The 16800-nt window shown below is 39.6% G+C and overlaps 1 protein-coding gene across 2 annotated transcripts in view; it reads right to left on the reverse strand.

Moving 5' to 3' along the window:
• Positions 1-16800, reverse strand: part of THSD7A (thrombospondin type 1 domain containing 7A) — a 280481-nt gene that overhangs the window by 32331 nt on the left and 231350 nt on the right. For both annotated transcript variants that reach the window (XM_040964690.1, XM_040964691.1), the window contains exons 12-13: positions 9422-9616; positions 7697-7960 (exon numbers count right to left, since the gene is read on the reverse strand). In XM_040964690.1, coding sequence (XP_040820624.1) covers positions 7697-7960; positions 9422-9616 — 459 coding nt within the window. The remainder of the gene's footprint in view (positions 1-7696; positions 7961-9421; positions 9617-16800) is intronic.

The following is a 16800-nucleotide window of genomic DNA, read 5'->3' on the forward strand; positions in this document are numbered from 1 at the left end:
AGGGGGCTCCATGCTCTTGGCTTTGGGTCGGCGCAGTATCAGCCATTGTAGCCAGTTGGGGAGTGACTCAATGTAAGGTAGATCTTCCTCTCTGTCTGTCCTCCTCTCCGTATATCTGACTTTCCAATAAAAACATTAAAATAAAAATATTTTAAAAAGTGGCTTCATAATTTGAACCATTCACAGTATGCTAAAGGCTTAAAAAATTAGGTTCTGTTCATTTTGGGGTCTATGTTTAGATGTGGAAAAAATATAAAACCAATCAAACAAGCAAAATCTCCTAAAAGCTTAAGAAAGTTTACCTTATAAATATTGGAAGCAAGTACAAGTAAAGTTTTGTCTTTCAAAAATTACATTTAAAGTGCAGACTAGTTTATTGGTGTGTTCTCAGGTTTCTTTCCTGACCCTCTGGATATTCTAAGGCCTTCTTCATGCATGTATACAAAAATGCTTTTATACTTAAGTCTTGCTCCCTAGTGATCCATTCTAATGGCTTACATTTTAGAAGTTGAACTAAACTGAACTAGTGCAATATAGACCTTTAAACTCCTGGATTTGCAGGGGTTTACAAATATCATAGGAAATTATATCTAGATTGGCACAGACTATTTTGCTTCTTTAGGAAGTGTGAAAGCCTGTAACACAATGTAACTAAGGAATAGGATTATGTCAATAAAATTACCAAAGCCATGGGCAAGACTCCCAATTTCATTAAAATTAGTGTTATTTTTTTCCTTTATGTTATTAGAGGGAATGAGCTTTTCAGAGATTAAGACAAAAGAGCACAGAAATTACTGGCAAGTGAAAATTTTAAATTCTTTTACTTTCATTGTTTTATTCGTGGCAGTAACATTTATATTAGGCATTGGACCATTTTCTTCCTTTAAAAAACTAAAAGGGAAGTCAAATGGATGCCTGGCATAAACTGGAAGGTGTGTTTGACAGCCTAGCCAGAGGGCCTCCACAGAGGCTGATCTGAAAACCACGTTGTCAGGAGTGGACAAGTTGTGGTATCAGGGTCATGAGCATCTCGGACGAAGGCGCTGTGGCAGGTGCCTGTCCATCACACCCGACATAAATGGCTGCTGCAGGATGGCTTCCCTGTTTCTCCCTCATCCCCTCCACCATCCCCTCAGGGTGCCTGGGAGAACAGTGCTGGGCTCCAAACTCTATTTCAGTCTGACCCCAGGCTGTGCTTTCTCTGTACTGAAGTGTCCGCTGAGTCCTTTTTCTGTTTTCCTTGGCTCTTTAAAACTTGCAGTCATTTACCTCAGCAAAAATCTGCCCTCATCCCCTGTCACCTTTCTTGACATTTAAAAGAAAAAAAAAATCCCATTTTTGAAAGCAATATAACTGCAGCTATGAAACCCAATGAGAAATTAAAATTCTAACATGGAATGAACGTTAAATAAATACTACCAACTCAAAAAGCTTCTCAGAGAAATTAGGGCTTCATTTCAGTTCATATACAACAATATTTATTGCTTTTTCTGCCTTATTTAATTAACTTATTTTTCATCAAATACAACTATCCTCTATAATGGATTATTTCTTACTTATATTTTATATTGATCATTCATAGAAATGTATCAGAAAAACAAATATATTAGAGTTATATTTGAGTGGACATGAATTATCTTCAGAGTTATTTTTATCAGATGTATCTTTAAAGTTCCACACAACGAATTAAAAGCAAAAGCTTGAACTAAAATTATTTATAAATGGTAGATTGTTTTACTCATTGGATGTGTATTCCTTTTTTAAATGTTGACCATCATGCACAACCATTGCTGCAAATCCTAAGAAAAACAATCTCAGTGCTAGGCATTGTGGTGCAACTGGTTAAGCCACCGTCTGGATACCTGTACCTAATATGGGAGTCCTTCTGGGTCCCGATGCCCTATTTCAGATCCAGCGTCTTGTTACTGCACATGGGGGCAGTGGATGTGGCTTAAGTTCGTGGATCTCTGCTGCTTGATGTAGGGGACCAGGATGGAGTTCTGGATTCCTGGCGTGGGCCTGGCCTATCCACTGCTACCTTCATCATTCGTGGAGTGAACCAGTAGGACTGAATCTCTTTCTCTTTTCCTGTGACTCTTTCAAATGAATTAATATCTCTTTTTTTTTTTTTTTTTTTTTCTTTTTTATTTTTATTTATTTATTTTTTTTAATAAATTTTATTTTGACATTCTTTACATAGTTAATTAGGGTAAGAAGGTTCAAGGGCCACAGGAAAGTGGATAATACCAATATGCTCTCCATATTGTTACCTTCATGTTCAAAAGGGGGGTTTTAAGGGAGAAGGCCCACCCAATTTCCCACCCTCCCCAAGTCCCGGGTGTAGGGCATGCTCTGAGGTCCTTGCTCAAGTGGTTTTGATATTGCAACAGTTATGAATCGCTGTCAATCTTGCCGCTCCAAGCACTATGAGGTCTTTGAAAAATCCACTGATCGACATAGTCCATCATAGCTTAGATGGTTGGTTGACCCGGTCTGTCTTCGCTCTTTTCTTTGTTATGGTTCTGAGTCCAGCATTCAGACTAGGAAGATCTCCAAAGAAACTTCTTGTATGTGCTAACAAGTACAGGGCCTGGCACCGTCCATCGCTCCAATCAGCTGGTGGTTGCAATTCCTGGGTTGGTTCTGTGTTCACTCCCGTCTTCCACTGGAGCCAATGGGTGTTGCAGTCCAGTCTGGTTCTGCCCAGCACATACTTGGCCCTCACATAAACCAGCGGGAGCTGTAGCCTAGGTTGGAGCGACCCACAATAACCCCAACCAGGCCCACCCCCTACCCTGGTTTGCCAGTAAGTGTAGCAGTAATCCAGTCTGTCCCACATCCCATTCCACCCCAGCCGCTGTCCTAGTTTTATGTCCTCCCGTGGAAGTGGTAACCCAAGAGGGATGAGCCCACTATTTCCCTCCCAGGCCTCCCCCACTCCCAGATTCCAGTTGATGCTGCCCAAACAAACCTCGCCCACTTTAATTTTGTTTGCACCAGTAGGAATAATCCGCCCAGCCTGGCTTTTCCCTGATCTAGTCCACATGAGGCGCACAGGTGTGGTAGCTCTGCCTAGTCTGGTCTGCCCCCATCCCAGCCCATGCTCTCCTGCGGAAGTAGCTGTCCAGCAAAGGAACCCTCCCTTATTCCCCTGCCAGCTCTGCCCACTTCCTTTCTTGTTCTTTAAAAAGAAAAAGAAGTCCCATACCTGTAGTCTGTGTAGAAGAACCCCTGACTAATAAAAGACACGGTAGTGTTTGTAGTAGTCAGCTGTGCTCATTGAAATATGAGACCTTCTTTACAAAGTTCTATATCTGAACTGCGAGGAGCTGGCACCGTGGTGCAGCAGGTGAAGCCCCAGGCTGTGACACAGGTCTCTCAAACAACAGCAGTTTGATTTCCAGCTCTGGTTCTGATGCAGCTCCCTGCTAATGCACCCTGGCAGGCGGTGGAAGATAGCCCACAGGCTTGGATGTTTGCACCCACCTTGCTGACCCAGAAGCAGGTCCTGGCTCCTGTTTCAGTCTGGCCCAACCCTGACTTTTGTGGCCATTTGGAAGTTACCAATGGATGGGCAATCCTTGTCTTTCCCTCCTCTCTGTAACTCACTCTTTCAACTTATCTAATTAATTAAGTTGCAAACAGAACTATGATAGGCTAGTGAAATAAGGATATAGAGGTCTTAGATGATTATGCAAGATGCTAAATATTACCACACAAGATTAAGCTGCATCTATATAGTATGAAGATATATTATTAACAGGCCTTTGCTTCATCTGTAAAATTTGTAAGGCTCTTTTCTGCCCCATTACTAATGCTACAAGGCACATTAGCTATGAAATAACTCCCATAAGAAAATTGTGGGAGTTAGGGCTTTCAGAAAACAGTCCACTTTAATGGACCTTTGAATCAGACCAATGTGTGCAGAAACAATTCCTAATGCCATCTAGTAATGTCCAGAAGGTTCTTTGCAATACCATTCAGAAGCACAATAGGCAAAGACAGAAAGCATGGGACAATCAATAAAAATCACTATCATTTAACAGTGAAGAGAAACTCATCTGACACTAATCAAGAATTAGATAAACTAGTCTGAACTACTCAGTTGTAGGAGAAAAACAAATAATTAAACGGTATAATGTGATCCAGACAATTGTGTGAAATCCAGTATGATATCCTCAATGGAATGGAAAGTCTTGGCAATTTTGTTCATCAGATCACAATTAGTAAGAACATAAAGTAAAATGTGCTCAATCACAATGTAAGTGTATTATTTATCAATAGACATCAAATAAATCTAGAGCTTCTTACTTCTTTATCTGAATTGAAAAAAAAACTTTTTCAGCCCTTTAAAACTTTGACAAGTATACTGTGATATTGTGACAGGTTATCTATGTTTTTAAAGATTTTTCTTTCAGTATGAAATGTGCTTTATAAAAATGCTAAAAAAAAAGTACTAAGCTGTAAAAGGTAGAAGGATCTTATTTGTTAAAGTTGAGTCAGTACAGAATGCCTTCAGCAAAGGGCAAACCTGAATTGGCTTTGATTTTCCTGTAGTGCTCATTACCAATTTTCCATTAAGTACTTAACAGTCGATACATTACATGTGAGAAAAAAATATGAAGAAAAATAAGTATATTAGAATCCTTTATATTTATTGTACCCTTCATTACAACAGAAGGAAATTGTCCCTCAACTTTGCCAATAACCACATTCTCCATGGCGAGTCTCAATACTTCTTTTTTCTTGAAGATTTGCTCCTTTTTTTTTTTTACTGGAAAGGCAGATTCACAGAGAGTAGAGACAGAAAAATCCTCCATCCACTTGTTCACTGCCCAAATGGCAATGGCCAGAGCTGAACCCATCCAAACCCAGGAGCCAGGAGACTCCTCTGGGTCTCCCAGTAGGTGCAGGGTCCTGAGGCTTTTGGCCTATTGAAGCCGGAACCCAGGGACACTATCCTTGCCTCTCTCATGGATGAGAGGGTCCTAAATTCATTTTCCAGGAAGTCAGATCCAAAGTACAGCAGCCTAGACTCAACCTGGCATGCCAATATGATATTCAGGCATCCAAATGGTGGCTTAACTCACTGTAACATATTGCTGGACTGGATTTCAATTATTTTATGTTTTTAGTTTCTTTTTTAAAGTGATCAAATATGAGAGACACAGAAATATTTACAAGTTTTTTTTTCTAAAAGTAAGGTTATTAGCTGGCTTTCTAAAATGCTCATATATCAAATTAATAGCTCAGGGTAAAAGAATATGCAGTCATTATGGAGGCTCACAAAATATGTACAAGCACGTATTACATTCTAAGACACAGTTTAAAAGGTACAGTCAAGTTTACACCAAAAATTATTTGACAGGCAAAGAAAAACATCCACATCATTTTGCGGGTGGAGTGGGATGAGGGGAACGCAGACATCAGACAGTTTGCTGCCCAAATGCCTGCAACATCTGGGATCGCAGCAGGCTGGAAGCAGGGCTAAGGAGCACAGCTCCGTTCTCTCGCGTGGATTTTAGGGACCTAAGTACTGAAGCCATCATCTGTGCCTCCCAGGGTGCACATGAGCAGGAAGTTGGGATTGGAAATGGAGCAGGGTCTCAAATCAGGGTGCTTTATTGGAATATTATAATTTAATCAACATATAAACCACTAAACACCAGCTCTCATTTTTACTTTTAATGACTTTTAAAAAAAGATTTAGTTTTATTGCAAAGTCAATTATACAGAGAGGAAGCTCTTTCATCCCATGATTTTTCTCCCCAAATGGCCACAATGACCAGAGCTGCGCCAATCTACAGCCAGGAGCCCAGAGCCTCTTCTGGGTCTCCTATGCAGCCCAAAGCCCAAAGCTTTAGGCCATCCTCAACTACTCTCCCCACCCACAAGCAGAGAGCTGAATGGGATGCAGGGCCACCGGGATTAGAACCAGGACCCATATGGGATCCTGGCGTATGCAAGGTGAGGACTTTAGCTGCTAGGCTACAACATTAGACTCATGACTTTTTTTTTTTTAAAGAAAAGACACATCTATTTATTTGCACAAGTTACAAAGAGGGACACACACAGTGCAACGGAAAGCGAGCGTCAGCCAGCACCGGGCCAGCTGAAGCCAGAAGCTTACCCTGGGTCTCCCACATGGGTGACCCCTGGGTCTCCCACATGGGTGACGTGAACCAAAGCACTGGCAGCACCTTCTGCTTTTCCCGGGTCATTAGCAGGGAGCTGGGTTAGAATTAGAGAAGCTAAAATCTAAACTAGTGCCAAATGGGATGCTGGCATTGCAGGTGGCAGCTTTAGCTGCTACCCCACAGCACTGGCTCCAAACATAACAAGTTTCTCACCGACTTCTCCAAACAGGAAGACTATTCACGTGTTTCTTAATATCTAGTGCATAATAAAATCCCCCTCAGGGATGTTTCTCAGAGTGCAGAATATCTGTAAGTACTGCAAAGACTATGTTTTCTTTCACAGTTATGGTTCTAAGTGTATTAAATCATCTTCTGTTTAGCAATACATGTATTATAACCTGAAACACACAGATGCAGTTTCACTACTGTGGAGTTTTGAGAGTTCACATTGCTAGACTTTGATTAAAATAGAAAGTATAATATTAAAGACAAGGTTTTTAGAAAGCTCTTGGGATAACAGTTTTAGGAAATTTCAATTAATGAGTCACCATGACAACTTGATTTTTTTTATAATTGTGACATGCTTCTCTTAGTTTGTGTTAATTTCTGAACCATATATTAAACCTGGAAGCTCACTCCTCTAATAGCAGGTTGTTTATGCTAGGGGGTGGGGGGGCAATTATGAACTTTGCTCCTTGCTATCCATCTCATTTTGTCTTCATCATTATTGCCAAGAGAGCGGGAGCACATTGTCTGGCGTTTCTGAATTTATGCTGTCCAGGATTTTCGAATCCCCCACCAGAAACTGAGGCCGTTCCCTTGTGAAAGGATGTGTACATCGAAACGAAAGGTAACGGAGAGTACCGCTGGTGCTATCTAAAAGAATTATAATTAAACAATTCAGAATATGAGCTGGTGAAATGTGGACGACATTTATAAACTTTTGGCAACCCAATTATGATTGCTGTGATTTCATTTTCTTTGTGGGTTTAGAAAACAATAGTGGCCACAATTCCCAAAAAACAAGTACATTTTTCTTCCATTGGCAGTTTTTTCCTTTTTTTTTTTTTTAACACTATCAATGAAGGATTTCTAGCTTTCTTCTCTACCATTTTAGGCACACTGTAAAGCTTGCCAATTTAATTATGAGAGACTGAAGTTGAAATTCTAAGTTGAAACCTTCAGTTGAACTCTAACCTTAGGTCTTTTGCACTTTTCTTTCTGCAGCCAGACTTGTTGAGAACTGTTGGGTCCTCTGAAGGAACAGGCTCTTGCTGATCCCCAACAGTTCCTGGAAACATTGCTGCCTCCTGTTTAGGGGATGTGAGTCCCAAAAGGCTCCCTGTAGCCATATTGGAGACCTGGCTGCCAGCTTCAGGGCAACGTGCTATGTTCACTCTCCTGGTGGACCATGGATATACAATGTGTAGCAAGGTGCTCTACAGTGTTTCATTTACAACGCGTTCTGTAAGCCAGCATCTCCTCTCCACAACAACACATACAAAAAGATAACATGAGGAAAAAAAGGACATGAGAGTCATGGGAAAAGAAAGAATTACCATGGCTGTTGCATCTGGATGTTTCCACGAGCCTGCCATTCTGATCGTAGCATGCCATGGCTTGGTAACGGTAGCCTTGTCCACATTCTTTGATGTCCCCTTGCGCTTTCACTCCCAGGAGCACGTCCACCTTCCCCTCAGGCAAGATACAGTCTGACCAGTTGCCCACAGGCTGTGCATTGTATTTGTCACAAGGACAATACTGAGTCTCGATCAGGGGGTATGTATGGGAATTTTTACATTGTTCTTTCTTTTTACTTTTTCCTGTGGAAGAGAAACCATAAAATAATTTGAGAAACACTATTTCTAATTTATTCTTTCTATGCTTCCTCTCTCCATTTTATATCATATTCCTATGAATAAAAAAAGTTTTCTTACCCACATACATTTCTATATAGGTGCTTGCTGGTACTTGGTATAGTGAAAGTTTTCTTGTATCTCATTTTGTATGAGGCAGTAACTGCTATATTGGAGTTTATGCTCTTCAAAGTGATCAAAATCCTCTAACATGATCATAAAATGATTATGTGTTTTCAGCAACCGGTAAGTTTCTGGTAATTACACAAGCCTGTCCTTTAGTGTGTGAGGAAAAGAAATGGTGGGAGGGAGGGACTCACCACATTGGATGGAATGTGCTTCTGGCTAATGCCAAGCAGATGATGTGTAGTTACTAAGGATTACAACTTAGGGTTTGTGAGAAAATGAGTGTTTGTGAATGGCTTCTCTTATGATGTTGCTTCCTTCAGTATCTTTATGATCGTTATTTTGACACACTTGGTAATCAATGTAGAAAACAATACCAATGTTTGAATGTCAATCCAAATAAACTTTTAACAAAAACCATGTGAGAATGAGATATTGTCTGAAAATGCAATTATTTTAATCATATCACCTGAAGACTGATGGTGTATTCTTTATGCAAGAGTCCTCTGAAAAGTGTGTGGGAAAATAGAAAGAAAATGTTTGTTGTGGTACAAAAAATTTGTCAAACCAAAACACAGTTTTCTTTTCAAAATGTACATTTTCTATTAGTGATTCCCTTGTATGTATTATATATGAAATATTCTTTAGTCATAGCATATGTAATATGCTATATTCTTATCTTCCATTGATAAGCTTGCTATAGAGTTTTCAACAGTCTTCATTTCACAAGTGGTTCACTTTGTAACTTCTATGCTGAATAGTCTACCAGCAGCAACACTTGCTGGTCTTGTTGGTCAGGGAGAATGTTTTCCAAGTTCTAAGTCAATATGATGGCTCTGCCTCCTGCTTGCTTTTTCTCTCACTCTTTCTCCATTTTGACCTCTCTTCTAGATGCAGGTTTCAGGTACAGGAGTAATGCTTTATTCTATCTTTTAGGAAATGAGTGCTAATCTGAGCCTGTGACAGTGGGAATGGGTTAGGAAAATGAAAAGGCATCTTTTCCACTTTGTTTTAGGCATTTAATAATCTCTGGGCAATCCACTAAAAGTGCATGTTTCAGCCACTATCACCACTATATAACTATTTGAACAAGGAATCAGGCGGCCTTTTCTTTTTACTAAATATACAATGCTTCTTCACTGCCAACTTACACTGAAATACACATCCAAACCCATTGATCTAGCAGGTGTAAGGACAGCAACAAAAAGGCATTTTTCAAATACACAGACAACACTCTCCTTTTCTATATCATATTTTTCAACCTTGACAAGTGTTAGCTTTGACATTGGTATGTATTCTTACCCACAATAGTTCGCTTTCTGGTTCTAACTGCCCCACAGTCTCCATTACATGAAGAAAACTTGGACCAGCTGGTAAATTGGCAGTCATCTTGGCAGGGGATCTGGCAAGCCTGGGTGAGGGCTGGAACAGGGCCTGCATGCTGGAGGCATTCATGGATGCCAGCCTGCCCTCCATCTTGCTTTCGACAAGTAATGGCTGGAAGAAAAGCAGAAAGCTGTTTATATCAAAATCAAAGAGCTAACTACTCTATAATTTAGAAATTAACACTTGTTAAATAAGATTCTTTATTTACAGACTTCTGGTAAGAGTTGCTTCGAGTAATTATAGACATTTAATTGATCTTGTATGCTTTCAAATCAACAATCGATGCTTTTCTTGACACAGTAAACTATATACACATACATGTTTAGCATTTAGCAGCTTTTATGACATGGTATTAAATATGACAACTCATGTGACACATTGGGTCTGTTTGGAAATGAATTATAAGGAGACAAATCAAACATGAGCTCTGATCACAGTTTATGTTGAACAGTGGACATTTACAGCAGTGTTGCAGAATATAACATACCTTTATTCTTTTGAAGATTTATTTTACTGCAAAGAGAGACAGGGGGACAGACAGAGATCTTCCATCCACTGGTTCACTCCTCAAAGGGCCACAATGACCAGAGCTGGGCCAGTCTGAAGCTGGGCCCATGAGCTTTACAGGTCTTTCAAGTGAGTGCAGGCACCCGTGGCCTTGAGACGTCCTCTGCTGCTTCCCCAGGCCATTGGCAGGGAACTGTATTGAAAGTGGAGCAGCCAGAACTTGAACTGGCACCTATATGGTTTGATGGTGCTGCAGCTAGGGGTTTAGCTTGCAACCCCACCAAATCAGCCCTGGTACTAAGTATCTTTAATAATGTTTCGTAATACTGAACTTCTACAACTTTTATAGAAAAAAGTGGCAGCAAGTTGGTTGGTAGTTTGGAGTGCTGAGGAGGGAGTTATAGAATTTGTGTTGGGACTGTGTCAGCATATAAAACAGGCTCTTTTTCCAAATTTAGAATTCTCTGGAACACTTAATGGAGAGACAGAATCAAAGTCCTCCACCCTCTCTCCCTATAGGCAGAAACGTCTAACAGTTGTCACCCAGCATAAAGAGGATATCCTCAATTACATATGGATCCAAAAATAATTCTAATTTGTATGTACTATTTCTCTGAAGATATTGCTCTACCAAATAACTTTTAAAAAAATTTACTTACTGGATAAAGAAGAAGAGCAAAGGCCATTTCCCCTCCGCTACTTCCCTCATCCGTACCAAAATTTGTCAGCTCATTTACCCGTAGGCTGACACGGGTAAGACACAGCTCTGATTTTGGAGTTCAAGGAGGGGACATCCGAAAATTTGCCAGGTAATGGATTACAAAGAGTGATCACACAGCTTGAAAGGACCTGGTCCCTAGCATGGTGTAACAGGAATTCCCACATACAGGGCAGCAATCAGCAGTTCTCTCTTCACTGGCCATTTGAAAGCAGAACACATAAAGAGTTTAAATTTAATGAGTCCCCATGATTCACAGGCATACTTATTCTAAGTAGGCCCAAAAAGAAATATTGAAAAAGAGGATGATATTAGACTTTTGACTTATTTGGAACCCTAAGAGTCTTAAAGATTATTAGTTTGTAGGATAATGACTATCACATGTATTGGATCATAAGCTATGAAGAAGATTGCGCCATACACACACACACACACACATACACACACACAATTTATTTATTTTTATTGGAAAGGCAGATACACAGAGAGAAGGAGAGACAGAGAAACTTCATGTGCTGGTTCACTTCCTAAGTGGCCATAAGGCCGAAGCTGAGCTCATCCAAAGCTAGAATACAGGAGCTTCTCATGGGTCTCCAAGGATATTGAGCCATCCTCGGCTTCTTTCCCAGGCCATAATCAGAGAACCAGAAAGGAAGTGGAGTAGCTGTGTCATATGGGATTCCTGTGCATGCAAGGTGAAAATTTAGCCACTAGGCTATTGCACAGGGCCCAGATCGTCCATTTATAACTAAAAGAAAATTGAAAACTACAACATTGAACTTGGGTTCTTTAAGATGAAGCTAATTTTGTCTGTACATCCATTTAGCCTTCTGAAATATACTCAAGCATAGATCTTAGGAAATTATATGAAATTCTGTTACATTTTCCACTGAAGTGTTTCTCACAATTTAATTACAGAATTATTCCGATCGTCATGACATTAATGCAAAACAAAACAAATCCACTATCAACACAATTGTAGAAAATAATTACTATTTTTTTGTGTAGATCTATATTAATGATGTAAATCAAAAGTTCTTTCCTCATATATTTGGCTTATATAAAATTTTAAGTTCTTAAATTGAATGAGAAGAAAAAAAAATTCCTTATCTTTTCCCTGAAACACAGTCAACACACCACATTCCTTATGTGAGATTTTTGGCAGTGTACTTTTGGAATGAATTACTCACACAATGTTATACAAACACATAGAAACAGCGCCATTTGTACAATATATTGAAAATTTATCATACACCTCAACGAGGCAGTTTTCAGATTTGCAGGAAACAGAACAATTCCAACATAGAAGCACAATCTGAAATGAACTTCCTGCTATTTGGGTGAGAGAATATAGATGTTTGGAAAGGGAACCATCTGGTATCCCTACCTTATAAATCTTAGAAATCACTTGTAACACATTGAAAACAGTGTGATTTTAACTGTAGAAGAGATGGAGCATGCTAGCTATGGCTTCTTTGCATCCCAGAAAGTTACACCTACCCAGGCAATGCAGTCTGTATTTACAAGGTGGAACTTGTGTATTTCATGTGTAATGACGATGCAGGCTCTTTAAGCCTTGTTAGCAGATGGGCCCAAAGTGAAAGCTTACTCATTAGATCTGCACATTCCAAAAGCATGATTTTAAAGCAAATTTCATATTTAATTTTGTTAATGTGTTAATTATTTTCCATGATACAGTTGAATATAGGGATTTTTCCATCCCCCTTTTGCTTCTTCCATAGTTTCTCCCATATTATCTTAGTTGCATACAGGCCTTTAATAAAAGCTACAAGATTAACATTTTGCTATTTAAGTGTATCATGGCACTGCAGTTACAGACATATATTCAAATAGATGAACTGTTTAATGGAGACTAGCACACCCAGAAGTGAAACTACATTGCAGAATGCATCTCTGCTTTCAAACAAAAGAAGGATTCCCAATGAAGCAGTTACATGCACCTTGATACTACGACACCAGATTCTCTACCTTGTCACTGAGGTTTTTCTTTTTAATGGTCAATGGACAGAGTTCCAGCAGACTTTGAAATCCAAAATGTCATCAATGTGTCTTACTTATTTATGGATTGTGTGTGGATCGAGTTAGGCATGCTGAGCCCACTCGAATTGAAGAAATACTGTAAACATAGATTTAAAAAGACAGCTTTTCAACAACTGTCATGAAAAAGGGAATTCAGTATGTTGTTACATAAAAATATACTTAAAAATATACCAACCCAATGCAATGTGTAGTCTCTTTTGGACCCCAATATGAACAAACTGTACAGAGATATTTTGAAACAAGAAATTAAACATGGCCCTAATAGATGATATGAAAGAATTGTAAATGTTGTTACTATGATAATAATGTTGCTATGTTTAAAGAAAGAATCAAACATTTATGGGTGATATATGAAGGCGCTTCAAAAAGTATCATTAAAAGATAATGTGAATTATTCATGAACTTTTTGAGGCACTCTCATATATCTTATCTGAGAGTTGCTTTAAAATATTCTGGAAAAATTTATGCTAAGTGTTTGGCAAGTGGCAGATGACCAAGACAGACCACAAGCTATAATCTGTTGAAAAGTATAATTACTGCATTACTAGTATTCATCATATTCTTTCTACTTTAATCTATTTTTGAAACGTGACATAAGTTTCCATAAATATTTATAAGGAAAGCCCATTTCAAACTATTTTTATGAAACTTAAATATGAGCAGTGTTCTAAAAAGGGAAAATAATAAAGGCTTGGAGAATGACAAAGAATAGAGTTATGAGGAGATGACTCTGCATGCTTTACATAAACGAATTTGTAAACAGACTGCTAGCCATGCAGCTCAGAAGTAAATCTGAAAGAATTTAGAATATAGTTGCTCATGTCATTTTTCTTGAATAGGAATAAAATTCTCTTACTCTGGTTGGACAAAAAGGGGGCATTCTATCAGTCAGCAAATAAAGCCATATTGCCAATTTGGTTGAATGGTCAGGGTGAAATAAATTACCACGCATAACATGTGCACACAGAAGTTCTTATGGGAAATGGAGTAGGATTAAGATGTTTGAGCACTGGAGGCTGTGGGATTACTTGTATCCAAGAGTTCAAAGGGCTCTGGGACCTTACTTCATAAACTCAGCAACATTAACGCAGTATATTCCACTGCATAGTGTGCTGATAGCAACATTAACACAGCATACACCATGCTAATAGTGTGTGGTAGCATTAGAAACAGCATATGTTCAACTGAGTGAGTAAGCAAATGAATAATTTTTCTGTTTCATGAGAAAAATGGCAATGGTGAGACTGAACCATGCAGAAATGACAAAATAAAAAAAAAGCTTAAATGTGAATGGAAGCTCATTATAATGAGATCTAAATGTGCTTAAAATTAGACCAAATTTATAAGTCATGCAAGAAGACTCCAGTCAATTACTATTCACTAGGATAGACTGACCATGGTCTGCTGTGCAAAACAGACTTGCACTTACGAGTTTGCTGAAGTGCATTCCCTAATCACTGATCAGGGCAGAGGGGGAAGAAATGTGCTTTTCCTCATATGGAGCTGAAGGGAGTTATGAATAATTTCCAGTCTCACTGTCCCCCCACTCCCCAGGGGAAATGGCTTGGCCAGCTTGCTGGGTGGGAACTAGGAAGAGTCAGAGTCACACCAGTGCATGGCGCACCCAGGGGTTATAGATGACAGAGCATGAAGACTAGTTTACCATTTGAGCTACCTCCAAAGGCAAATGCTAGTAACAATTTTATGAAAAAAATAAATCTTGGAGAGAGATACAGCAGAACAAAAACCCTTGTCTACCTTTCAAATGCACATTTAACTATTTCTACTTTTATCCTGCCATCATCTTAGATGCCAAATATGTAATATTCGTTGTCCAAAATCGGATCTATTTTCAGAGCTAAGAATATTTACTCTAAAGGTGTTCTCTACTATCCTAAGTCCAAAACCCGTTTTCGCCACTTCCCATCCTATGGCTGCAGTTGGAGTTCCTGTTACTCCAAGCTCGCACTGCTACAAGTGTCCGAGCTGGCATCCAGGCCCATGTGTCTTATCTTTCTAATTTACCCTGTCATGTTGACAGATAAGACACTGCTTTCATCAGGCCCTTGCCCCTACCTCTTATCGAACAAGGTCTAAAATACTGATCCTGACATTTATAGCCTTCCACAGAATCATCCCAGGCTCCAACACACATCTGCAGGGCCTCAATCTATCCACTTTTTATAAATATACCTATCGTTTCTCTTACCTCAAATGCTTAGCTCATGGAATTGACCTTGTTTTGCATTCTTTTCTCCTTTCTGCTTATTCTACTAGGCCCAGATCAAGACTAAGTTCACTCCTTGAGTCTTCTCTGCTTTCAGCATCAGACAAGTGGTTTTGTAACGAACTGGCTTTAGTTTTAAACTGCTACTTGTTGAGTGATGTTAACAAAGACAATCTCATTTCCCTAATAAACATGAGCCCCCTGGTTTAAACATCTCCATACTCTTTCATACATGGTCTTTTGAATGCAATCTCAGCTGAGTGAGTGATTGTAATTAGAAAGTCTGATGTACTAGAGAAGACAAAAAGTAGTTTCCATATAGTCTGTCAGTTGATTCAATATTTACGACTTAATTATTTTAATAATCAAAGAAATATCACAGTGGCTAGCATGATGGCAAAGCAAGCTAATCTTCTACCTGCAATGGCAGCATCTCTTATAGGCAGCAGCTCATGCTCCACCTGCTCTACTTCCCATTCAGCACCTTGCTTATAAGCTAGGAAAACAGCAGAAGATGGCCCAAGTTCTTGGGCACCTGTACCTATGTGCAAGATCTGTAAGACGCTGCTGGCTCCTGGCTTCAGATCAATTTATCACTGGCTTGGAGCCATTTAGGGAGTGAACCAGTAGATGGAAGACCTCTTTCTCTCCCTGTAAAATCTGCCTTTCAAATTAAAAAAAAATCTTAAAATAGCATGGGGTCAGCATGGTGGCATAGTACACGAATCCTCCATTTGTGGTGCCGGCAGCCCAAATGGCCACTTGTTCTAGTCTTGGCTGATCTAATTACAATCCAGTGCCATGCTTATAGTCTGGAAAATTATCAAAGGATAGGTCCCTGCTCCCACATGGAAGACCACAAAGAAGCTCCTGGCTCCCACCTTCAGAGTTGCTCAGCCCTAGCCACGACAGCTATTTGGGGAGTGAACCAGTAGACATAACATCTCTCTCTGTCTCTCCATCTAACTCTGATATTCAAGTAAAAATGCATCTTTAAAAACACACAAGAATGCTATTTTTAAATGTCTCTGAAAATTTACAGACAAAAATGAGAAAGAGGAAGCTTTTAGCATGACAGGTCTGCAAAATTCTGAAAACAACAATGACCACTAAAGAAAGATCACTTTGCTTTCCTGACATTGGCAGTAAACATTTCGCTCTCCATGTTCCCGTTTCTTGTTTCTGAAGAAATGCAGAAGCAGAGAAACAGCACTCGTCATGAACTGAGACAACAACAACAACAAAAAGATTGCCTTCCTATGGAAGTTAAGCATTTCTTGTAAGTGTATTTGTACAGAAAGTGCTTGATATATTTCAATCTGCTTCTTACAGATTTCCTGACAATGAGTAAGACTGCCAAGATAGCTTAAGAAGTCTGACGAGATGGCACTACATAAGCACAGGCAGAGGAAGAGGGACCAGTGAGGGACACTCAGGGTGGAGCCATCAGAAAGGCAGGATACAGTAGCTGCAAGGATGCCAGACACTTTGCCACAGAGCTGGTGGGTAACCATGTTAGAGCAGGAAGTAGGAACAAAGCTTTTCAAACTTGGGAAGGGAAAGGTGACTGATAGTGACAGAAAAAACTGTGTTTGCGCAGCCCGAGTTATGTTATGGTGTTGTTGCCAGTCCTCCTGGAAAGCATGTGTATGTTCATGGGGCCTGCAGTAACAGAAAGAAGAAGGCATTGATGGTCAGTGGACAGTTCACGCCAAGCTGTATCCTTTCAGGAAGCAAACCGATCCTGCAAGGCAGTGCAGCTTAGCAGTGCTGGATAGGGCT

The sequence above is a fragment of the Ochotona curzoniae genome, unplaced genomic scaffold, assembly GCF_017591425.1.
Source record: "Ochotona curzoniae isolate NIBS_2020 unplaced genomic scaffold, NIBS_Ocur_1.0 scaffold_3835, whole genome shotgun sequence".
Lineage (NCBI taxonomy): Eukaryota > Metazoa > Chordata > Mammalia > Lagomorpha > Ochotonidae > Ochotona > Ochotona curzoniae.